General features: G+C 46.4%; 1 protein-coding gene across 1 annotated transcript in view; it reads right to left on the bottom strand.

Annotated features, from left to right (window-relative positions):
• Window positions 1–25430, bottom strand: part of LOC144277291 (lethal(3)malignant brain tumor-like protein 4) — a 65647-nt gene that overhangs the window by 11342 nt on the left and 28875 nt on the right. The window contains exons 13-19 of the mRNA XM_077838003.1: window positions 22198–22308; window positions 20677–20791; window positions 20480–20579; window positions 18892–19056; window positions 13248–13382; window positions 12763–12824; window positions 7060–7226 (exon numbers count right to left, since the gene is read on the bottom strand). Coding sequence (XP_077694129.1) covers window positions 7060–7226; window positions 12763–12824; window positions 13248–13382; window positions 18892–19056; window positions 20480–20579; window positions 20677–20791; window positions 22198–22308 — 855 coding nt within the window. The remainder of the gene's footprint in view (window positions 1–7059; window positions 7227–12762; window positions 12825–13247; window positions 13383–18891; window positions 19057–20479; window positions 20580–20676; window positions 20792–22197; window positions 22309–25430) is intronic.

Below are 25430 nucleotides of genomic sequence, written 5' to 3' on the forward strand. Positions count from 1 at the left end.
GGAATTGCGAGGGGATGGAGCTGGAACAAGTTGAATGGGAAGGCACCAGGAGAAAGACTGGGCCAAAGAGGAATGTACAGTATACTATAAAACAACAATTTAGACCCTAAGAGAGGGAATGTTACTTTATACTCTGGGCTGTGAAGGGTTATTTGGGAGAACCAGGAGGGAACTGAGGGCAGGGTGTCTGCAGAGCGACACCATGCCATGAGAGGGCATGCTGTGAGACCTGCTAGATTAGAATACAGTAATAGGAGGTTCAAAGGCTCTCATTGTCTAAGATCTTATGCCTGATTATGCATTCCCACTCCATCCACGTATGGAGGGGGGTCCTCCTCACATAGCTCTCCACCTCCATGAGGAAGAAGGGCTCAGGTGCTTCATGCCAATAGCCTCCCCACTCCTCTGGCCCAGCAGAGAGTATTTTGCACTGTTGGGGGCTGCCTGGGAATAGAATCAGGGAAGGCCAAGGGAAGCAATGATGCATGGCCAAGAATGAGATTGGGGGAAGCTACAGTGCCAGGGACCCAGTGGGGGCTGTTAGCCACCAGAGTTGGTTCGGAGATACAGGACTTGTGCATGGATACCTCTGGCCTCCTGCAGATCTCCAGGGATCATCAGATTTGTGGGTGGGCTCTAGGGCTTTTTCTGTGGGATGGTAAACCCCAACCTGCCCTTCCCACAGGGAAAGCCACAAAGCCCCCCACATGCTGTGTGGTGATCTCTGCGAGGATATGAGAGATGCCCATGGGAAAAGTCCCCACCTGTGGCTCTGCATGCTGGGGAAAGAAACAGGAGATCTGATCCATAGGTTTTAGAGCAATTTCTAGAAAACATCCTGTGACGCTGTCACGGAGTCCCCGGGCGATGCTCTGGAACTGTTCCCCATGAAGCCAGTCAGGACTCTGGGGCAGTCGCCTTTCTGTGAGCAGCCTGTCTTCAGGACACACAGCTCACACAGCTTCCACCTTCCTGGGTCTGACCTCGGAGCATTCAGCATCCTCTGCCCTTCTGTGCGCTTCCCCCAGCGAGTCCGCTCAGGCAGGGCTCCTGGGGAAGCCAGAGGGTCCTGCCCCCCAACTTTGCAGTCAGACGTGACTCTCAGCCAGCCAGTAAAACAGAGGTTTATTAGGTGACAGGAACATGGTCTAAAACAGAGCTTGCAGGTGCAGAGAACAGGACCCCTCAGCTGGGTCCATTTTGGGGGGTGGGTGGGGCAGTGAGCCAGACAACCACGTCTGCCCTTCACTCCATGTCCCAGCCAGCCCCAAACTGAAACTCCCTCCAGCCCCTCCTCCTCTGGGCTTTGTTCCTTTCCCGGGCTAGGAGGTCACCGGATTCCTTTGTTCTCCAACCCTTTAGCTCTCACCTTGCAGGGGGGAAGGGCCCAGGCCATCAGTTGCCAGGAAACAGGGTGTCGGCCATTCTCTGTGTCCAGACTCCTGCACACACATGCCCTCTAGGGCTCTGCAATGATCATACACCCTTATCGCACCACCTAGATACTTAAGAACTTCATAGGGGAAACTGAGGCACCCCCACACTATTCAGAGGAAACATTAAGAACAGTCCCACTTCGTCACAGACGCTCTTGGGGGAACACCCTGCACGCTCATGTCCACCCTTATAAAATGATTGCGTGGTATCCAATGCAAAGTTTGTCATGTCGGGTGTCTTTGGAAAGCTCATGATGCACTGAGCATTGTTGTTATAGTAATGTTATAGGTTGTAATTTTATGTATATAGTTATGAGGCTGAAAATGTGTCCCCATGGCATAAAACAAGCCCAGGCAAAACTCTCCAGGAAGAGAGGGGCAGTTCGTACCTCATCAGGGCATATATGGGACAAACCCAGCCCAGCCTAAAAGGAACAAAGGACACTGGCCTAGGCAGCAACAAAGGATCTGTTGGACTCTTGAGTGAGTCACCCCCCCTTCCCTTGGGGCTTGTCTACACTATCAAGTTTTGTTGACAAAACTTATGTCGACACCCATAAGTCGACAAAACAAAAATCGCCAAAGGGTGTTCACACTTGCTCCTTCTGTTGACAGATTATGTCCACATTGGGGACACCATCATTGACAGGGTGAGCAATGCACCACGGGTATGTATCCCACAGTGCGTGTTGTGGGAAGGCAGAGCTGATCACTGCGCATCTTGGGATTCTCTCTGAGTTCTCCCACAGCCCCGTCAGCTGCCGAGAGCAGCATTGTGAGTAGCTCTGTGAGCTCTCGGTGCTGAGGAATGGCAAAGAAGCACAGCAGTCTGTCCCCCTCCCCCTGCAGCAGCAGTCTGCCTGCTGCTGTGTTCCTAGTGCAGGGCAGAACAGGAGCAGTCCAATGATTCGCTCTTTGTTTGTTCCCCAAACGGAGCAGCACACAGATACCTCCCGGGGCTTTGAAAGGGGAGGATGCATGCCTGCAGGGCAGCAGAGATCAAAACACTGAGCAGACCAATCAGAGCAGGCATTGTGGGATACTGGCGGAAGCCAGTTCTGTCGACAAAACAATCCGCAGTGTCTACCCTGGCTCTTTGTCAACAATAAAGGGAGGGGAAAAGACAAAAGTCTCTTGTAGAGGTGGAAGTATTTTGTTGCGACAAAAGTCCCATTGTAGTGTGTACGTTCTTGCTGTTTTGTCGTGAAAAGGCAGTTTTTGGTGACAAAACTTGCCAGTGTAGACAAGCCCTTGGCCGGTTTGGGACTACAACAAGGTAATGTTCACCTGACTCTGAAGGGGGGGGGGCCGCGGGGCAAAGCCAAGAGGGAATAAAGAACATGATAAAAGGGAGAGACGTTTGCCATGCTCTTCCTCTCTCTTCCATTTCCATCTACAGACTTCACCACCAACCGACTGAAGTGCTGATCAAAGGGGAGAGCCTGGCTGAAGAGCTACCAGTCAGCCTGTGATGAGAAGCATCTAAGCTTGTAAGGGCACTGAAAGTGTTAAGATCAGCTTAGAATGCATTTTGCTTTTATTTCATTTGACCAAATCTGACTTGTGCTTTGACTTATAATCACTTAAAATCGATATTTGTAGTTAATAAATTTGTTTATTCTAACTGAAGCAGTGTGTTTGGTTTGAAGCGTGTCAGAGACTCCCCTTGGGATAACAAGCCTGGTGCATATCAGTTTCTTTGTTAAACTGACAAACCCATACAGGCTTGCAGCGTCCAGCAGGCATAACTGGACACTGCAAGATGGAGGTTCCTAGGGTTGTGTCTGGGACGGGAGATATTAGCTAGCATCATTCGGTTGCACAATCCAAGCAGCAGCTGGCCAAAAGCGCCCACTCACGTAGCTGGGAGCAGCTTACATGCCTGAGGCTGTGCGTGAACAGCCCAGGAGTGGGGGTTCTCACAGCAGAGCAGGGTAAGTCTGGCTCCCAGAGTCGAGAATTGGTGTGGCCTAGCAGATCAGCGGTCCAGATAACACCAGGGGAACATCACACATCCTCAATGTCATGAAATTCTATAGGGCTTCTTCCATAAGGGTTGCAATGAGGTCTTAGATTTGAGCTAGGATACTGAAGTCTCCATAATTCCGGCATCTTTAATTACCCCTTTCCTCTGATGGATATGCCTTCTAGCATAGATCTCTATTATTATACCTGGTAACAATTTTGAAGGTAGTGGGACGCTGGAGATCTAAGCCAGTATGGGGCCTCCCTGTAATAACATATCAAAGTAGGATTGACAAGGCCATGTGAAAATATGCAAATAGGAGCTAGTATTAACAAGAGCTTTATAATCCACACGCAGCTTGCACAAGGACAATCTCCCACAGCCTTCTGTATTAACATCTCATGCGGGATTAACTAATGAGCAATTCAAGCTCTGTCACATATTAATAGATCCCTGGGACTCGACCCTCCCAACCCTACCATCTAACTCCACTTTGAAAACATGACAGGAAGCTTTCAATAAATAATAAGCCCTCATTCAAATGACAACTCTTTTTGACTGGTCAGTATTATTGACGGCAAGCCTTTACTTGGGTGTCTCAGATTACTGCTGGTCATTCATTTCAGCTGCTCTCAAACCTTAGAGATTAAAATAAATTATTTTTCTTTAATGTGGGTTTTGTAAATTAAATAGATCTTTAGTTTCAGACTAAAGGAGAATTTTCAGAGTTCAGAGGCACCTGGCACCAATCACTGACCAACAACTGCCTGGCAGGAAGATGTTATGAGTCCAGCTTTCAAGGACAAGCTCTAGTTAGTGTCCAGTAAAACCTAGCAAGTCCTGCTGTCTTTACCTTCTTCACAGGCCTTTGTACATCCTGGTTCTTCATGGGAGAACTCCATGACTCCATGGGAATTCTGCAAGATTGGATCCTTTTACTGATATTTAGGACAAAATCTGATATGCCCTGTTGTAACAATTGAGGCCTAGAAGGCCTATTTTAATTGTTAGCCTAACTGGTGGAAAGTTGGTAAATGTTCAGGAAGTGCCACAATGATCTGTTATATAAAACTGTTTAGGCAAAGCTGCAAGAAGGCGGCAGACAGACGGCCTTCATTTAAACAGAAAGGATCCACTGACACCACTCCAAGGACTGTGTTAAGAGGAGCGGAAATCAATTAACCAAAATTTGAGTGTCAGAAATTAGGCTAATTGGTGGACAAAATAATGAGAGGATGGATTATTCCACCCACTATTTTTTTGGAGCTGTTAAAGACTTTTTGGGGTGGGGGTGGGGGGAACCAAAAGCAAAACATTTTTTACTATCGGTGCCGTTGCAGCAGAAGGATTGTTATCGGGACTCTAGACCTCGATACTTCAGTGGGGAAGCCTGTTCATCATTACTGCACCAGCGAGGATCCCAACCTGATACATGTGATATCCTGACATATTTTCCCCTCCCTCATGTGCTCCCTTTCTGCCCGCCTCACTCTCCCTCTAAGCTTTTCAGCTGATCCTGAAATGAACTGTACTGCACCGAACCCACATGGTGAGATGAGCCAGCTCATCCAGCTCTGCTCAGCCTGAGAAGGGCCAGTGAAGGAGAGGGACCTGACCAGACCAGACCAACCAGACTTTGGTCCTGACTGGCATGCTGAGCCAGGGTCCAGAACAACAGCTGTTATGACCAACCTTCTAGCCCAAAGTATCTGTCTGTGACTGACCAGGCGCCCTGTATCCTGAAGTCAACAAAAGCTGCATTTCCCCCATCTTCACTATCCTCTCTCTTCTCTCCCTTCTGTGTCCGTCTGTTTTGTCTAAAGAAGGAAAGCAACTATCATTCCCAATTCAGAATTAAACAGCAGAACTAACTTTATTTCCTCACCAAGAAGGACTGTTTAACTGAATAAGAGACTAACCAATATTCACTATCTCCAAAAAGGACTTTGATAGGGGTTTTGATTAAGTTTCTTTTGCATAAATAATCAATTTCTGATTCAGTGCTCTTTATCTCGTTTTGATTCTTTTCCTTTTGTGTGGTTCAATCAATAAATGTCTAACCTTTGGCATGAATTTTATAGTGTTTGCCAGAGTAAGAAGCAGGCTGAACACCATTTAACATTGGACAGTGATTGGGTTATGTCAACACCTTTAACTCTTTGGGCCCATATATTCTATTAAAACAAATACAATAGCCCTTAGAAATTCTCTGGTGTTGCTATAATTGACCTCCTCCTCAAAATCCCTGCTGGTCACTGTCATAACATGTAGCAAAGACTGTAGCACAGACAAGCATAGTTTAGTGTATTCTGATGTTCAGTGCTCAGCATCTGTACTGCCCCTGCCTCACCAAGGACACATTTTTTGGCTTGTACCCCACTCTGCTCTTTTATGAAAGAAGCCTCAACATTTTGTCCAAAAGAAAAATAACATTCCACTTGTTCTATTTAAATTAGCAGTATCAGGTGTAACAATTCTTGCCCTCCCTGGTTTTGCTGGATGATCTACTGGAAAGCTGAAGTAGAAGCTTTCTCAGCTCTGAAAAGCAGGACACAGGGATGGTGAATCTTCTACAGAGAGATTTTTCTCTTGAAAGTTGGTTGTGAATTGAATTCAAACAAGTTTTCACAAAACCAAAAGAGAGCCCCTGAGTTTTAAACAATCAGACTAAGTAACCCACCCTGTCATAACTGCTTAGGTTACAGTCTCTTGTGATGTCATAATTTCTCTAGTCTCCAGTCTTCTGACGAATCCTCCAGCATAAAGAGACAAGTTGAGATCTGATTTTCATAGTGTAAAAGGCAGGACGGAAAAAACACTTGTTTGAAATTCTATGAAGCCTCTCTATGGATCATAAAGAAGCAAAAAAGGTCACAAACTTTATTTTTTCTTTGCAAGATTTTTTCACCTCACAACCCACATTACCACGGATTTCCTCCTGCATGAGCGGGCCAGCCATCACGCTCCAGGAGTCAAGTCTCTGACACTTCAGAGCTGGTGGTGCAATTCTAACCAATGCCCCAGGCATCCAAGCAAAGAGAGCTACTCAGCACACAGCAGCGACATGCTCTATCAGAGACCACCCAACTGCAGGGGACACATCCTATTTACAAGTACTGCATCTCATAAGCTAGGACTGCAAAAATGTATCTCTGACCGCACAACTATTGCCTCTCAGAAATCATGTCATACTGTGGCTGGTTTGGTTCTGCATGTGAGACAGGCAGGGAGAGGAAAGAAGGAATCTAAGCATGCACAGCACAATTTTACGATTATCTGCAATGTAAAGTGAGTCAGCAGCAGAGTCAGGGGAGGAAAAGACCGGAGGAAGCCAGCGTCTACTGTCAGCATTTTGTTTCAGGCCTGAGAATGAAAAGGGTCAGGAATAAGCGGCTGGAAAAAGATCCATAATCAGGGAAACACCACATGGTTTGACAGTAGGGGGTTAATACAAAATTTTTTCAGGGACTCAAAGTAAAAACTTTTGGCTGAGCCAGTTATTTCCCTGCATGAGCCATCACTGCAAAGTAAACAGAAAAACCACTGCCTATATAGGGGAGGAAAAAAGATGTCTTCCTATCAGCACTAGAGAAAAAAGGAGTGACCTGAGATTCCATCAAGCAGAACAAGTAGAAAAGGCAGATGCACAGCACTCACCTCTTCCACGGTCCATTTGGCCACGCTCCTGGCAGTGAGGCCCGAAACCTCCGGCAGCAGCCTGCAGTGCTGCTCCCAGCATAGATGGAGGCGGTGGGTCGGGCTGGAGGACAGGGAGGGCATGAAGACAGACTGATGGAGGGCCTGCTGCAGAGCAAATTCTGTGTCTGGAAACAGAAACAAGAGGAGTCAGAGTCAGTAGTCAGTCCTCAATTTGAAGCAATACCAAAAAAAAAAAAAAAAAGTGTGTGTGTGGGTGGGTGGTAATACTTTGAAAGGGGAGAAAGGTGGGGCAGGAGCGCAGACTGCTATTCTATGGCACACTGCACTCTGAGCATGCCCCCACAGAGGGGAAGGAAAAAACCAAAAGCAAGGCTGCCAGGCTGGCGACGTGATCGTTAGCTGTTTCTAGGCAAAATGACGTCCTGCTGCTAACACAGACGATGTTTGCAGCGTTTTATTGACAAGGTGGAGGAGTTCTGGTAACAGCATCTTTGGCTGGAAATAAATGGCACAATTCCAGTTCACAGCCCGTAACCGGCTTGCTAACAGTGAGATGCATGCCAGATGATGGCCTGGACCAACTCCCTCCCCCACAAGAGACTCTAAAGCCAGCAATGCTCCAGACACCAATATTTCTCTCCATTTGTCAAACGAGAGTGAGGCTTAAAAAAAAAAAAAAAAAAAATCACTCCCCCACCTCCTCCCCAACCAAATGAGCTCACTTGATAAGTGCAGAGTCATGGTCCTAAAGGGATTTGTCTGGTTATACAATGGGAACTGACGCAAAGGATGGAACAACACAGAACATGTTCCTCTGGGTTATAATGGTTAATGTTTATTGTCCCCTCTCCTCCCCCCACCAATACAAAAGGGAAGCATTTCTAAACCTTGGAATACTTCATGTAAGATTATGGTCAAGGTTAATGGTGCCACCATGTGGCAACAAAGAATTATGCTTTGCTACTTTACTGGCAAAAAAATAAAAGCTTATAGCAAAGATACAGCTTCCTCCCTTGTCATCCCTCCAGGGCCGCTGAAAAGTGCTGGGACGGCTCTTTGATTAAAGTCCTGCAGACTTTATCCACAGAAGAGGTGCAGCTTGCCCCACGTTGCCTGGCAATGTGCCTCACCCTTATTCTGGAGGGCCACCCATAGGGGTGAGAAGGAACTGCAGAGTCCATGGGCCATTTAGTTACAGTATTGGACTTTCTACTGAGATTACCAATTGGTGCTCATTGTGGTGGTGGTTGGTGATGTTCCTGTAGAAAACAAGAAGACTGAGGGTATGTCTACACTGCAGTCAGAGGGAGGCATACCCAAGCGAGCTTTGCTCTAGCTAGCTCCAATAACAATAGTAATGAAGTTGGGCAGCACCAGCAGTAGGGTGACCAGACAGCAAGTGTGAAAAATCGGAACAGGGGTGAGGGGGGGTAGAAGCCTATAGAAGAAAAAGCCCCCAAAATCGGGACATCTGATCACCCTAACCAGCAGCAGCACAGGCTAGCGGCTCAAGTACATCTCAGAGCAGGGCTGTAGCTGCAGGTTACCCAGGGAGTTTGAGGAATCCCCCCTCCTTGGAGGATTATAAGAACAGGTTAGACAAACACCATCTAGGGTTACTGTAGGACAGTGTTCCCCAAAGTTGGGATGCCGCTTGTGCAGGGAAAGCCCCTGGCAGGCCCGGGGCGGTTTGTTTACCTGCTGCATCCACAGGTTCAGTCGATCGCAGCTGCCACTGGCTGCGGTTTGCTATGCCCAGCCAAAGGGGGCTGCGGGAAGTGGCGGCCGGTACGTCCCTTGGCCTGTGCCGCTTCCCGCAGCCCCCATTGGCCTGCAGCGGCAAACCGCGGCCAGTGGGAGTCTCGATCAGCCGAACCTGTGGACGCGGCAGGTAAACAAACCGGCCCAGCCCACCAGGGGCTTTCCCTGAACAAGGGCATCCCAAGTTTGGGAAACACTGGTCTAATATATTTAATCTGGCCTCACTGTGGGGGGATGGAGTAGATCAGCGGTTCTCAACCTTCAGACTAAATAACCCCAGTTCCCTCAGCCTCTCCTCCTAAGTCATGTGCTCCAGCCCCCTAATCATTTTTGTTGCCCTTCGCTGGACTCTTCGTGGGGCTCCCTGTGGCCCTAGCAAGCAGGGCCACAGGGAGCCCCACAAAGCTGTGTTGCTCAGGCTTCAGCTTCAGCCCTGGGTGGCGGGGCTCAGGGCCCAGGCTTCAGCACCGCACAGTGCAGCTTCGACTTTCTGTCCTGGGCTCCAGCAAGTCTAATGACAGCCCTGCTTGGAGGACCCCCTGAAACCTACTCGGGGCTCCACAGGGGGCCCCAGACCCTGAACCACTGGACTAGATGACCTCTTGAAGACCCTTTCAGTCCTACATTTCCGCGATTCTATGAAATCCACTGGGGGGGTCGGGAGAAAGAAAATAAAATCACTAAAAGATGGAGCACCAGAAGAAAAGCTCCAATGGAAAAAAAACAAAGTTGCAAAGAAGAAAAGGCAAGTTTCAAAGACCTGCAGTATCCTCATCAGACCATGGGAAAGCAGCACAAGAAGTAGACTTTAGTCCAGCAGAGAGTCAATGCACTCTTCATTATTAGATACAGAAATCAAAAGGGGAAAGAGACAAAAACAAAGTCAGGTCAGGCAGTGATGAGAATCTCTCTGCATATATGAGAAAATACTGAAAGAAAAAAAAAATACCCCACAAGATAGAATATTCTACAGGAAGCAACCATCCCAAAATATAAAACAGGAGCTGGTTATGTCCTTTTTGGGGTGTGGAGGGGAGAACTATAAATAGTCACAACTACCCTTCCCTCAAGGGACTGTGGGATAACTTCCAAAAAGAGACATAGTGAAAGCACTATATTTTGGATTATTTTAAAACTAGACAGGGCAAAGCAGAGGCTAGATTTAGGGAGAAATCCACCAGGGGGAGCACCAGTAGGTTTAGCCCTTCTGCCCCCGCCATCTCTAACTTCCATGACTGTAAGATACATGTCATATGTCAAGCTATATATATATTTTAAAAAGCAGAAAATTACTTATTCAGAGTTTAAAACCCTCAAGCACTCAAGTGCTTGTAAAAGATTTACAAGGGAGGGTATGGAAATTCCTCGGATTTATTCACAATACTTTATTTTACTGACATCATTTTCCTGTTTGGTCACTATTTCTTACAGTGTTGTTCCATCATTGTTATTTCATGTGGCATGTTTGGTTCCCTTGTCTATTCTCTCCTTAACACTGGGGTGGTTTTGCCCCAGTGTTAATCCTTCATACAATACCTTTCCTTTATCTTTGGAGCAGGGGAGGTTAAGGTAAATGTGTGTGTGTGTGTCTGCTAAAAAGTCTGCATGTATATGTGAGGTGTTATAAATACCACTGAGGGATGGGGGTAATAACTAGGAATAATCAGAATTAAGATTTCTGTGTTTTAAGTGAACACTGTGGGAAAAATTCCTAACTGTGGTGTAGGGAGGTTATTTCACATTTAAAAAGGAAGTGGCAGAAGCCCGTCTGCCGGATGAGAAGCTGTTAATCTATGAATACTGATACATAATAATGGAATGAACATTGTAAGTGACTTGGTCAATGAGATATAACTGACGTGATCAGACTGTCCTGTGTGAATGTACTGATCTGACTAAAGCTTTGTCTACACTACCACTTCTACTTCTACTGCAGTTTCCACGGTATGCATCCGATGAAGTGAGCTGTAGCTCACGAAAGCTCATGCTCAAATAAATTGGTTAGTCTCTAAGGTGCCACAAGTACTCCTTTTCTTTTTGCAAAGACAGACTAACACGGCTGTTACTCTGAAAACTACCACTTCTGTTGGTAAACTTTTGTTGGTCAGGTGTGTGAAACAACACACACACCCAACTGACATAAGTTTCACTGGCAAAAGTGCTGGTGAGGACAGCACTATGTCGGTGGGAGAGGCTCTCCTGCTGACATATTGGGGGTGGTTTAAATATGCCAGCAGGAGAGCTCTCTCCTGCCGCTGGACACAACCCTTAATAGCGGGCTGCAGAAAGAGCAAAAAGAAAGCCACAACACAGATCTTGATAAGCAGCCTCAAGCACAGACTTGGAAGACAATGGGCAAGCTATCAGCTTCAAGGACCTCATAACCTGTCTCTAACACACAGCAAGCCTCATTTTGGCCAAAGCTAGGAGGGTGGAGATCAAAAGAACACTAAACAGTTTTAAAAAAAAACCTTTTCAGTAGGAGAAGAGGGAGGGAGCTCAGACAGGGAGACAAGCTGACAAAGAGAGAGGGGGAGAGAGAGAGAGGTTCTGTGGAAGAGCCCCAAGGGGAGTTGGTCCTCCCATGCCATGAGGAAAATGGTTAGATAAGGTGTCAGTCAGACATGCATACAGTCTGAAAAGCTTTTGTTCTAAATAAACAGTGCTTTGCTTTAAAGAGGCTGTGTGATCACTGTATTAACCAGTGTTATTGCTCCCTGAGGGAACAGAATGGCAGGGTCTGAGCTTAAGACATAATGAGATAATCATTAATACACAGGGCATTGCAATCCAGGGCCTGCTCTGAGAGTGAGAGAATTGTATGATTCCACCTGCAGCCAAGTGATGGTTGGAGGCCCAAGAAAAGATGCACTACACAAGACCAGGAGGGGCTGCAGGTTCAGTTTGCCTAGTGATTGTGGCAGCCGCACTGTTTTAAAGTCAGACAGGACAAAGCCCTGAATAAGATACTATCAGGCACTGGTAGGTTAATGCATGACAGTAAATAACTTAATAGCGCTTTCCATCTCTGTTGTCTATGATTCTGTCTAAGCTGAGCCTAGCTGGAGCAGATGGATGTTCTCTAGAAGGCCAGAGCTGCTTCTGGCTGGCAGGGGTACATACTACTGACCACCAAGTAAAGAGAAGAAAAAGTAAGGCATCTGCCCCAGCTTGTGCCTGTTTAGCTATTGTTTACTGGGACCTTATTACAATGTTAAATCCAGCTAAAAGCCAGGTCTGCGTGGTTATCTGAACTCATTTTTTATAGTAGATCTGTAAGTTAAACATGCAGTTTGCGGAAGTACAACCAGTAAGAACTTTTTCTTTAAAAAGTGACCCATCACTTGCCCGAGGAAAAATTCCATATTCTCTCCCTTGCTCTGCTGTGGCCTTTCTTGTTTTCTGAAAACTAGAACAATTTTAAAAGCCTTAAAAAAAATATCATCAGGAGTGATTCAAAACTGCTACCATGTGATGATTGTCTGATGGGATCCATGGGAAAGCAGACAGTGACTCTTAGTCCAGCTTCCAGTGGACACATGTTTACCAAAAAGCCATCTCAGCAGACTGGTCAAGGAGTGAATGGGGAATGAACCCCCGCTCCCCCTTAGAAACGAGTTTCTCCATAAAAGGAATGAGGGTCCATCAGTGGGACAGTGTCAGAGGTCAGGCTAACTTGCCTTCCTGCTTCCTGGGCAGTAGCTGTGAAGAAGGGCGTAACTCTAGCGCATTAAATCTGATACCTCCAAGAGCCCTTAACATTTGCTTTAATACATTTGTGTGGGGAGGGGATGACTAGGACTGTAGCACACACTTGAGATAATTGCCTGCAGCTAAAATGCAGCATTCACCAGAGTGAAGTACTACAGATTCAAAAGCTGTGAAGTACCAAATGGTTTGATGGTTTCTTTACCTAAAACACACACAAAATCAACCAACCTTTCCCTTCGTATTCCTGTTTCACTAGCTGGAGCTTTCTATAGGCATGCGAGCACCCAACCCTGAAAGCATAAATCAGTTATGTAAAGGTAACAAAACAAACAATAGAGACAAATTGTTTTTCTGCAATGAGTGTTAATGGGATTTTTTACAAGAACCAAGAGCTTTCCTCCTTAGAACTGGCACTCACATCCCCTATTTCTCCCTCCACCCATCACCAGACATCTCTCATGGGTAAGTGCCATGATGCTACATTCACAGGAGGAGATGCAGATTTGGGTCCATGGCAGACAAAGGAAAGAAATCCTCTCCCAAATGTGGGGAAATTTAAATTGGACCTCATTATCTCATTATACAACTACAAACCTCTGGACAAACTGGCTGCTCCACAGAGCCACTGCTTCCCTTTCCCATTTCAGGTATAGCTGCTGTTGTGGGAAACTTACCCACTAGCGCACTGAAACATGCTGCAAAGTCTCACTTACTTTTTTGGTTTGGCGATGGTATCTGCAGATGATTCCTCTTCCATCAAATCCTTCTCTTGACTGTTTTCAGACTGCTCTGACAGACTGTGGACGCTGCTTTGACCCGATCTTTCACTATCTTGCATGGAAGATTTTCTAGAGAGACAATAATTTAAGCTAATTAACTCATACATTCCACTCCTCCAGGAATGCTGGATATTGTTTGACTTGTATGTGACAATAACTTCTAAGCACCACCTCATGGTTCAAACTTTCCACTCCCACCCACTGGTTAGTGATACACAGCACTTTTCTTAGCACTGACGCAGAGAGATGATGTGAGACAAATCATCCCTCGCTAGCCCAGGCTCTGATCTCAGCAGCAGTAAGGGACCATGGAAGCATTAGTTCTGGTGCATCAAGAGCTTTAAACCTTGATACCTTTGGATAATATTTAAATGAGTTTTCACGGCTAAGTTTGGTGCATAAACTGAGTTGCAACAGATGTGCAAGACAAGGGAGAAGCAGTGGGGCACTGTAAGATTTGCACTAGGAAACTCAAACCTCCCACGAGCAGGAAATGAATTGTTTAAAACAACAGTATATTACATTTCTGTACTGCCTGTTTTCCCACAAGGGTCCCACAGCTCTGTACAATCTTTCTACGTACAGCACCACTGAAACACAGCCAGCTTGGGAATGAGGCTGGCAGCTGGGGACACAGAACAGTGCTGGGAGAGAAAGAGACATTTGGCCAAATACATTGCAATGGAGGCAAACCCTCTTCCTACTAAACATGTCCAGGGATTTTTGACATCCACGCAAAGCAGACAGAATGTTAACATTTAATCAAAAAGACCCCCTCCCACCACACACACACACACAATAAATAGCACAAATGAAGCAAACTGCTGAGATCTGCACTTCTGGCTCTACAAGAATCTAGGGGCATGTCTACACTACAAAGTGAAATTGATGTATGACAGCTTAAGTTGACCTAACTATGTAAGTGTACACACTACAATGTTCCTCCTGCCGCTGTAACTCGCCCGTTAAGCCGATCCAGTAAATCCACCTTGATGAGAGGCATGAGGCTTAGGTTGACACAGTTCGGGTGACATAGTGTCTGTATAGTCACTGTGGTACTTGCATCACTGAAACTGAGTGGGGTGGAGTAGGCTCTCAGCCCCCCACACTGTCTATTTCAAGTGTAAGTGCTCCTGGTGAGGATGCACACCACTGACAGAAGGAGGGCTGTGTGGACAGGAAAACAACAGTAAGCCCTGGTCTACACGAGGACTTTAGGTTGAATTTAGCCGCGTTAAATCAATGTAAACATGCACCCGTCCACACAATGAAGCCCTTTATTTTGACTTAAAGGGCTCTTAAAATCGATTTCCTTATTCCACCCCTGACAAGTGGATTAGCGCTTAAATCGGCCTTGCTGGGTCGAATTTGGGGTTCCTGCACATAACCAGCAGCCAGGCGATTTGCCTCAACCTCCCACCCCGCCATAAACGTCTCCCCCTTACTCTCACAGATATTGTGGAGCACACAGCAAGCAGTAATAACAATGGGAATATTGGTTTCACTGAGGTCTAAGCGAGTCAGTAAACTGCGCCAGCGCGCCTTTAAACCTCCAAATGCACATTCTACCACCATTCTGCACTTGCTCAACCTGTAGTTGAACAGCTCCTGACTACTGTCCAGGCTGCCTGTGTATGGCTTCATGAGCCATGGCATTAAGGGGTAGGCTGGGTCCCCAAGGATACATATAGCCATTTCAACATCCCCAACAGTTATTTTCTGGTCTGGGAATAAAGTCCCTTCCTGCAGCTTTTGAAACAGACCAGAGTTCCTGAAGATGCGAGCGTCATGTACCTTTCCCGGCCATCCCATGTTGATGTTGGTGAAACGTCCCTTGTGATCCACCAGAGCTTGCAGCACTATTGAAAAGTACCCCTTGCGGTTTATGTACTCGCCGGCTTGGTGCTCCAGTGCCAAGATAGGGATATGGGTTCCGTCTATGGCCCCACCACAGTTAGGGAATCCCATTGCAGCAAAGCCATCCACTATAACCTGCACATTTCCCAAGGTCACTACCCTTGATATCAGCAGATCTTTAATTGCGTGGGCTACTTGCATCACAGCAGCCCCAACAGTAGATTTGCCCACTGCAAATTGATTCCCAACTGACCGGTAGCTGTCTGGCGTTGCAAGTTTCCACAGGGCTATCGCCACTCGCTTCTCAACTGTGAGGGCTGCTCTCATCTTGGTATTCATGAGCTTCAGGGCAGGGGAAAGCAAGTCACAAAGTTCCATGAAAGTGCCCTTACGCATGTGAAAGTTTCGCAGCCACTGGGAATTGTCCCAGACCTGCAACACTATGCGGTCCCACCAGTCTGTGCTTGTTTCCTGAGCTCAGAATCAGTGTTCCACAGCATGAACCTGCCCCATTAGCACCATGATGTATGCATTGGCAGGGCCATGCTTTCAGAGAAATCTGTGTCCATTTCCTGATCACTCACGTGACCGTGCCGACGTCGCCTCCTCACCCGGTATCGCTCTGCCAGGTTCTGGTGCTGCATATACTGCTGGATAATGCATGTGGAGTTTAATGTGCTCCTAATTGCCAAAGTGAGCTGAGCGGCCTCCATGCTTGCCTTGGGATGGCGTCCGCACAGAAAAAAGGCGCAGAATAATTGTCTGCCATTGCTCTGACGGAGGGAGGGGCGACTGATGACATGGCTTACAGGGTTGGCTTACAGGGAATTAAAATCAACAAGGGGGGTGGCTTTACATCAATGAGTATTTCAGGCAGGACTTCACGGACGGTTCCAATAAGAAATGGTGCACCTAAGTAATTGTTCTTATTGGAACAAGCAGGTTGGTCTGGCCTCTGATTGATACATGGCTAGATTTACCTCGCTGCACCTTCTCTGTGAGTGACTGCAGTGTGACCTAGAGGAATGAGTCCCCTAGACGGGGGAGGGGGGAAGCAAATGAGTACAAAACAAATCTGGTCTATTTCTTGTTTTGATCCACTCCATCTATCTTTTACATCTTTGGCTGGCAGCAGACGGTGCAGAAGGACTGCATGCCATCCACATCTCATGGCTGCTCGGCAGAAGACGGTGCAGTAGGACTGCTAGCCATCCTCATCTCTTGCCTGCCTGGCAGAAGATGGTACAGTAGGACTGCTAGCAATCTGTATCGCCTGCCTGCTCACCATAAGATGGTTCAATAGGACTGACTGCAGGACTAAAGAGAATGACCTGGTCAAGTCACTCCAAATTTAGTCCCTGAGCCCATGTCTGCCCAGGCACTCCTGGCCAACGTGGCCAGGAGCACCTCGGACATGACGATGATGGCTACCAGTCGTACTGTACCGTCTGCTGCCACAAGGCAATGGGTTGATGCTGCTGTGTAGCAATGCAGTACCATGTCTGCCAGCACCCAGGAGACATACGGTGACGGTTACCTGAGCGGGCTCCATGCTTGCTGTGGTATGGTGTCTGCACAGGTAACTCAGGAGAAAAGGCACGAAACGATTGTCTGCCCTTGCTTTCACAGAGGGAGAGAGGGAACGGGGGCCTGACAATATGTACCCAGAACCACCCGTGACAATGTTTTAGCCCCATCAGGCATTGGGATCTCAACCCAGAATTCCAATGGGCAGCGGAGACTGCAGGAACTGTGGGATAGCTACCCACAGTGCAACGCTCCGGAAGTCGACTCTAGCCTCGGTACTGTGGAAGCGCTCCGCGGAGTTAATGCACTTAATGCACTTAGAGCATTTTCTGTGGGGACACACACACTCGAATATATAAAACCGATTTCTAAAAAAATGACTTCTATAAATTCAACCTAATTTCATAGTGTAGACATACCCTAAGTCAGCTGTACGTGGCTGTAAGTGCAGTAGCTGTAAGTCGACCTAACATAGGTTGACTTTACTGTGTAGTGTAGACATGGCCTAGGCAATTAACCCCTTAGTTCCCAGTCTAACCAGTAATATGTTTCGGTTGACTCTTGCAGCCACAGGGTTGATACACAGATTTTCCTGAATGATACTCAACTCCCACAGCAACTGCATTCATAGAGCACCATCATAAAGGCTCCCAAAGCACTTCATGATCCTATGAAGTCATTTCTCCTGCACCTGAAATGCAGTCACCTCCAGGGTGGAACGCTGCAGTGGTTTAACAGCACACAGCAACCCTGCTTGAGAGTTTCAGGACAAGAAGTAAAGAAAAAGCCTATATCCAGTTGAAAGGGCAAGGAAAATATTTATGGCAACAGAATAGACTGTAATTTCCTTACTGGAATTTGACCAGGGCAAGAGGATAAAGGAGGAAAAAAACCTATTTAGAACATGTAAACAGTGTATAAGTACAGTGTCCCATATTGGGATTGTGCAAGACAAGCGTTAGTGGTACTGTGACAAGACACCTGCTTCACCTCGCAGAACTCAGCATTCCCCGCTCTGGTGGTGGAGGCCTGGAATAAATCAGTCCCGCTCATAGGCACCAACTCCATGGGTGCTCCGGGGCTGGAGCACCCAAGGGGAAAAATTAGTGGGTGCTCTGCACCCACCAGCAGCCAAGCTCCCCTCCCCACCCCACCTCCTCCTCCTCCGAGCACGCCGCATCCCTGCTCCTCCACCTACCTCCCAGCGCTTCCCACCTGGCCCCGCCAAACAATGTTTGGCAACGTTAGCATACTCTGGGAGTGGGGGGAGGAGCGGGAACATGGCATGCTCAGGGAAGGAGGTGGGGAAGTGGCAGGGCCAGGGTGAGGATTTGGGGAAGGAGTTGGAATATTGGCAGGGAAGGGGGGAAATTGGGGCAGGGACTTTGGGGAAGGGGTTAGAATGGGGGCAGGAACGGGGTGGGGAAAGGTGGAGCAGGGCCAGGGTCAGGGGCAGAGCAGGGATTGAGCACCCACGTGAAAAAGGGGAAGTCGGCGCCTATGGTCTCACCCCAGACAGCTTTTACTTCTCATTCCGGTATTTACTCTTCAGTATTTACAAGGTGAGCCTCAGGATAGGTCCCAGGAGTGCTTTTCAGCCAAACAAAAAGAAACAAATTCATAACACAAAAAGAGAATCTCTCTCCCTGCCTCCTCTTGGGAGTGTTGCTTTGTTATGTTGGCCTCTGGTTGCCAGCCCTTCCCCAAACAGTCATTAGGGGGGTTGCTTCCTCTGTAGGGAGGAGAACAGCCTTCCATCCAGGAGAAGCCTTTTCTCATTGTTGCAGCTTGTCTCCCATCTCTCCTTACTCTCTTACCAGAAAAGGGTTTTTTTAAAGGTCATAGGCAGCCCTTAATCGGACTCAGGTGTCCCTAATTGACCTGAGGTAACTTCATTTCAGCTCATGGAGAAAAGGGCCTTTAATGTTCTAGGGCTGATACATCTGCCTTCCACCAATGGCAGAACGTATAAGGCAATGAATTTCTAAGTCAGAGATTGTGGGTTCAAGTCCCATCTGGGGTGAAAAACTACCACTGTCTGGTGGCTCCTGCTCTTTGTCCCAGGTATAAAGAGGAGAGATGAATCCAGTGCTTTAACTGCTATCCTGTTAACTCCCATCTTTCAGTTTTGTGAGATAATGCAGACACTGGGTATCAGCAGAGCTCTGGTCAACAACAATAAAGCCAGCCTCACCTGGACTGTGGAGAGTCCTCCTGTGGGTCTATGAATGGAGCAGGAGTCTCTGGTCTCTTGGGTTTCTGGACACTGTTGCTGGGTGAAGGCCTCTCCCCACTGAGGCGATCCTGTAATGAGCTTTCTCTGTTCAGGTTTACTTCGGAATATGGGCAGCCAACTAACCTGTGTTGAAAACAAAGACAACCTCATCTAGCCCTTCCATGCCCACCCTGCCCAAATCAGGGATGCATGCACCAACAAGCCCAGAAGAGTGCAGCAATTTGGGGGATAGAGCAAGGGAAAGCATGTGGGCAGAAGACCCCTGAGGAGCAGACAGTCTGTTTAGCAGCTGCATGCCAGACATGTACAACTGGCAGTATGGGTGTGCTAGGGGGCATAGAAGAGGAAAGGCAGACCAGAGGAGGACCTGTCAAGGAGGTTCTGCTCTGAGTTGCACAGGTGACTTCAATGGGCTGACACCAATGTAAATGAGAGCAGAATCTGGCCCAAAGCAGAGGTCAGTGATGAACAATTAGACTAAAGGAGAGTTTTGAGGAAGGATTTGAAAGAGGAGAGTAAAGCTGCATGGTGCACAGGGTCAAGAGAGGGTGTTTCAGGCACAGAGCAGCACAAACCCAGGCACCGGATATCTTGTGGGAGGAGGAGACAAAGGGAGCATCAAGGTGAGCTGATGTGACAAGCAAAGTGAAACTGCAATGTCTAAAGTACAAAAGAGTGAATTTCCTAACAAGAAAAATGATGAGTGAAAGTACAGGGTAAGCCCTCCAATGGCAGTCCCTCTTCACTATGGTATGCCCACTCCACTGCTCTGTTGGGAACAGTTTTACAAATATTAATAAATTAAGGCTCAAAACTTCTCTGGGATCTAGGTATTCTTAGACCAATTTTAGAGATAGAGAAACTAAGCTATAGAGTGCCAGTGACAGAGCCAAGATCAGAAACCATGATCACATGATTCCCAGTGCTGGGCTCTATCTGCTAGACAACACTGACTCCTTACCAATAGCTATTCTCCATTAACCTCCTGGCCTGTGCAGAAATTTTTGCACCTCTATTCTATCTGAGAATTTTAGATCACTTTACACCACATAAAAGCTAGGTATTATTATTATAGACAATAAGTAACCCTTACGTGAGGTAGGCAAGTATGATTCCATTTTACAGAGGGAGAAAATTAAGACAACAGAGAGTTTGATTCCTCCAAGCTCCCCTGGAAGTCAGTAGCAGAGCAAAACACTAACAACTACACCATGCTCCCTCTCTCTTTAATCTTGTGTGTTGCTTTCAGGGATGTTATTTTATAAAAAGGAACAACATTAATGGCAGTAGGTGGTAGAAATCCTCATCCCACTGAAATACAATCTAGTTTCTGATACCAATAGTGCAAGCTGAACTGATAGTCAAGCAGTCCATTTAGACACAAGAGGGAGCTGTAACCAAAGATATGACATTATCTACAGAATAACAAGACCCATGCAGTGCAAGGGGATATAGTTGTACTGTTCCCATGGACAATAAGAGTCAGGCAGCTAAAATGCTTGTGTCAAGCTTTCAAAATTATCCCTTACAGCCCAGGTGCACGTACGTATAATGTGTTCCATATCGGGGTCCCCTGACATGACCAATACCCTGGCAGCCGGGGGTAGGACACCCCTGCCCTGCTACTTCCATCATATCAGCAGCACCTAGTAATGAAAATAGTTAAACAATATATTTTTTGCACTTGAAGATTAGGCAAGAGAAGAAAAATGTAACGTAATGGCATGACATCATCCGTCTCACCTAACGGGTGCTGCAGGGTGTGTCCGGTTTTTGCACACCAGCCCACAGGGTGAATGTCAAAGCTATCTGCATCGACCCAGAAATCATAGCTGTGGTCCCAACCATCAAAATGTATCTAAAAGGGAAGCCAAACAAGTACAGACCACACCAGCAGTGCGGGAGAGAGTTAAGGTTAGGACTCAGCTTTCATTTTAGCCTCTTCCCTGGCTGTTTTAACTTGTTCAACTTTTCATAAAAATTTCCTTTGGAGTGGCAACTTTCCATGCTGTATGTCACACAATCCTCCCTCTGACCTGGTCAATGTAACTACTGTTTTCCTGAGCTCCACATCTGTAGTTACAAAGAACAAAGATTCTGGTGACGGTCAAATCTTAGGGCCCTCAACAAAGCACGGGATATGTGGCTATTTAGTCACATCTTATCTTTGGGCTTAATATTTGCAAGCTCAATTGCTTATTTAATTGGTTTGCATTCTAGGAATCCAAAAATGTTGGCCTATAGGTGGCACAACTGGTTATAGAAAATGAGTTAATACAGTTTTTGCACTGAATAACTAGAACTTTTTGTTCGCAGTGTTGGCGTAGCCATGTTGGCCTCAGGATATTAGAGAGACAAGATGGGTTAGGTAATATCTATTACGGGGCCAACTTCTGTTGGTGAAAGAGATGAGCTTTTAAGCTACACAGAGCTCTTCTCCAGGTCTAGGAAAGGTACTCAGAGCTTGTCTATACTGACAGCGTTGCAGCGGCACAACTGTACCAGTGGAGCTGCGCTGCAGTAAGGCGAAGGGCATGGCTACACTGGAAACTTCAAAGCGCTGTCGTGGGAGCACTCCCGCGGCAGCGCTTTGAAGTGTGAGAGAGGTCCACGAGGCGATTAGCTCCCAGCGCTTGGAGCCTGTTTACACTAGCGCTTTAAAGCGCTCTGACTTGCTGCGCTCAGGGGGGTGATTTTTCACATCCCTGAGCCAGCAAGTTAGAGCACTATAAAATGTAAGTGTAGCCAAGCCCTTAGTGAAGACACTATCTATGCCGACAGGAGGAATAGGTACTCTACCTCCCCGAGAGGCAGTAGTGATGTCAACAGGAGAAGTCCTCCCACCACCACATAAACCTGGGCTCGCGTTGACTATGGGTTTCCCCTCCCAGTTCCCTGTTAAGGAGAGCTCAGAAGTTGCCAATGAACTTCTCATTAGTAGTATATCAATGTTCCATTCATTCACATAGATCATGCAGAAATTGCTCAGGGGAAAGCAAAACCATTTCTGCAAATGTCATTCCAAAATAAGTTAAATTAAACTAGTACCTGACAATAGTAAGCAGTAACACGATGACTCACATGGGACAAACAAGCGAAACATCATTTCTAGACTGGACAGCTTTGCTTTCCAGATCTGTTATCTGTAGGGTGTTCCTGCCTTTTGTCATTTCCATAACAAGGAGGAGCCAATCTACACACATTCTGTACCTCAAATCTGTATTCCTGGGCAGAAAGGCACTGTGCTTTCCTTGAAAGGCATACCTTCATACGATGGTCCTCCTTCTCAGCTATTGTTGCCACTCTTATTAACATGGGATTTCTCCTGTCCACAGCCTCCAGCTTTGTGTTAACCTGGAACCCATGGGCTGGACGCTGTAAGAGAAGATTGTAAGTGGAATTGTGAAAAGTCCATAATTTCAAGTCATATAGTACTCGTTATCTTTTCTGGATAAATAGGTAAGTTCCTCCACTTACCACAAACAATCCTTTGTAACTTTGGGCCCCACTCCTTGATGCCACTGACTACTTTTGAAACCAAAATCAGGATTTCCTGATGGGTTATGTTGGCAATTTGCTAGCAGCCAAAGGCCACAAATGGGACAATCTGAGCAACACAGAGGAGCTTTTTGCACTCCATACTGGTGGCAGATTTTATTTCCCTCTTAAAGGTTAAAAAAAAATTAGAATTCTCAGGGTAACCTTGACACCATAGGTTTAAAGATGCAGGGCTATTAACCACCCTATGTCTGCAATCAGAACTCCTACTGGGATCCAGAGTATGATCCATCCACCTCCTCAGGTATTTTGGAAGGACACTGGACAGCTAATTACTATGTAACTGAGTTAAATGCAGCCTAGGATGGTAGTGACTGAAAGACACCATCATCTGACAGCTCTCTTCCATAATTTAGATGATGGGATTTGGCAGATCTCATTTCAGTCACTTATGGACATGTGGTCACATCACATAAACCCCTGTCAAAATTGGCAACAAACGGTCCTACTGCTGGTAGTCTCAGCATAGGCCATTAATTTAATGTGCATGGAAACCCTACTACCATTTCATCCAAGATAGTCCCTCCACCTCAGGGTTGACATACACTGCATGCAGCATGGGGGAAGATGGCCCTGCTGTTACCAGTGCTGTTCCTTTTCTGCAGATAAACAGCGAGAGCAAGTATCCCAGGCTGTCAATCTGGCACCTTTTACCAGCAAGAAAATCACTTCACGTTTTTAAGATTTCTTGATAATGTAGCCTCCTTGGCTTCAGGATGCAGCAATCTCTAGTTAACCCTTTGGATACTACACAAAGTCACATCCTCTCTCCATAGCAACTGGAGGCAGGCCAGATCTTTGCTCTGACCCTGGGCTTAGAACAACTGCCAAAGCTGAAAAATACTACCTGTAAGAAACATTTACAAGTGCTATTCAATTCAAACCATTTGCAGCAGAGCCGGGACATGACATCCTGGAAGAACACCCTATTCCTTTTCAAACTATTTAACAAGCAAACAACAGTCAGAAATGTTTCAGAGTAACAGCCGTGTTAGTCTGTATTCACAAAAGGAAAAGGAGTACTTGTGGCACCTTAGAGACTAACCAATATATTTGCGCATAAGCTTTCGTAAGCTACAGCTCACTTCATCGGATGCATACTGTGGAAAGTGTAGTAGATCTTTTTATACACACAAAGCGTGAAAGGAAGATGATGTCTGTCTGTATCTGTACAAGTTTTTTCATGCAGTTGATAGATTTCCACTCCATACGGCTAAATTCAGTGCCTTGCATAATGACAGGTTTCAGAGTAACAGCCGTGTTAGACTGTATTCGCAAAAAGGAAAAGGAGTACTTGTGGCACCTTAGAGACTAACCAATTTATTTGAGCATAAAAACCCTGGGCAAAATACAATCCTCTGAAGGACGATCAGACTGACTGACATGGAGGGTCATAGGTGAGAGAATTTTCCCTTTCTCTGTCCCCTCCATGTCAGAAAGCCTTCACAGTAGAATGTAGAAAACAGTAAATCAGCCCTATGGTGGGAGGAAGGATTCAGCTTACACATGTAGAATTGAAAAGGAACTTAAGGGCTCCAGGGGCATCCTGTCCTGTAACATCCTTCTACCAAACACTGCACCAGCGGGGGTGAGAATGTTGACTCTACATTATCTGATAAACTGTTTGAGAATGACAGACCTCCTCAGAAGATGATGTGTGTGATCTCTCCACCAACAAAAACCGCTGCTCTTTTCACAGACTGCATAGTCACAAGAGGAGTTGTACCTGAGGCTTTGAATACCTTTGCTGTATTTATTTTATTCACATCTAATATGCATTTCTACTTCCTTAGGATGTTTGGATTCAGCCAGAAGGGCAACATAGCACTTCCTATTATGCGAGGCAGACTTCAGTAACTTTGGAGATGCGGAGCTGGTTAGTTCACTGATGTACCATGTTTGATAGAGTGTGTAACCGCACTTTCATTGACAGCAAGCTCCAAAATCCCCTTGGGCGAAGAGGTAAGATACTTTCAGCAAGAAAAGGAAGAGACCTACCAGCTACGAAGCTGAGAGGTGGCTTTATTAGGACTTGTAGCCCACAGATCAAGATCATGGCAGGGATCTGCACATTGCAAGAGGACTGATAAGAGCAGTGGTCCTCCGATGTGTGTTATGTGACTGCACTGAGATTATCATGGGTTTCTTACAGTGTGCAATATGCCTGCAGTCTTTGACTTGTCTTTCTAAAAATTGCTGGTCTTGAGCCCCTGGTAAAGTCATCTTGTAAAATGAAGAGTGTTCTTTGTTTTAGCTGACTTTGCTCTGATGAGTCCATTGTAACCAACATCTAAACCTCAAAGGACACCGACAAAATTACTGAATTTCCTTCAAAACAGGAGGGTGTTTATCAGTTTCTTAGAACAAGTGACTGAAGGTATGTCTTCTCACCTTCCTAGTTGATGAGTTAGGTAGCATTGGATTTTGATTCAGGATAAGTCCCTGTTGAAGAAAGAGAGAGAGAGAGAGTGTGTGTGTGTGTGTTTTGAGAGGAGGTTCCAGTTACATCTAACTCAGGTTTGAGAACCAAGACCTGAAGGTAGTTATAATCACAATCTTCTTTACCATCTATATTTCAGTGGCTGAAGGGGGAAGGCATAAGGGAGGGTCTTTCAGCACACATCTGAGATAAGAGGACCACGGCCTCTACTTTTGAGTCTCTCTTCCTCTTGTGGCACCTCTTTTGGTTTTCCCACTGAACTTGGATGCAAACAGGTTCCTCAACAGGCTGCCCACCTGGCCTGGGATGCACTACAAGGTGAGCTGATCGAGACAGCATTCCCTCAGTTCTGAGAGTATCTTGCTGAGCTGACTGACCCTGATTTTCCTTCTTGGCATTGAACCTGAGGAAAAGAGAGCTTCTGCCCAGGACAGGAACAAGGTTACTTCTTTAAGGAGAGCTGAAGGTTTTCTGCATTCTTAGCAGTTATATACACACT

Source organism: Eretmochelys imbricata, chromosome 19 (genome assembly GCF_965152235.1).
Source record: "Eretmochelys imbricata isolate rEreImb1 chromosome 19, rEreImb1.hap1, whole genome shotgun sequence".
Classification (NCBI taxonomy): domain Eukaryota; kingdom Metazoa; phylum Chordata; order Testudines; family Cheloniidae; genus Eretmochelys; species Eretmochelys imbricata.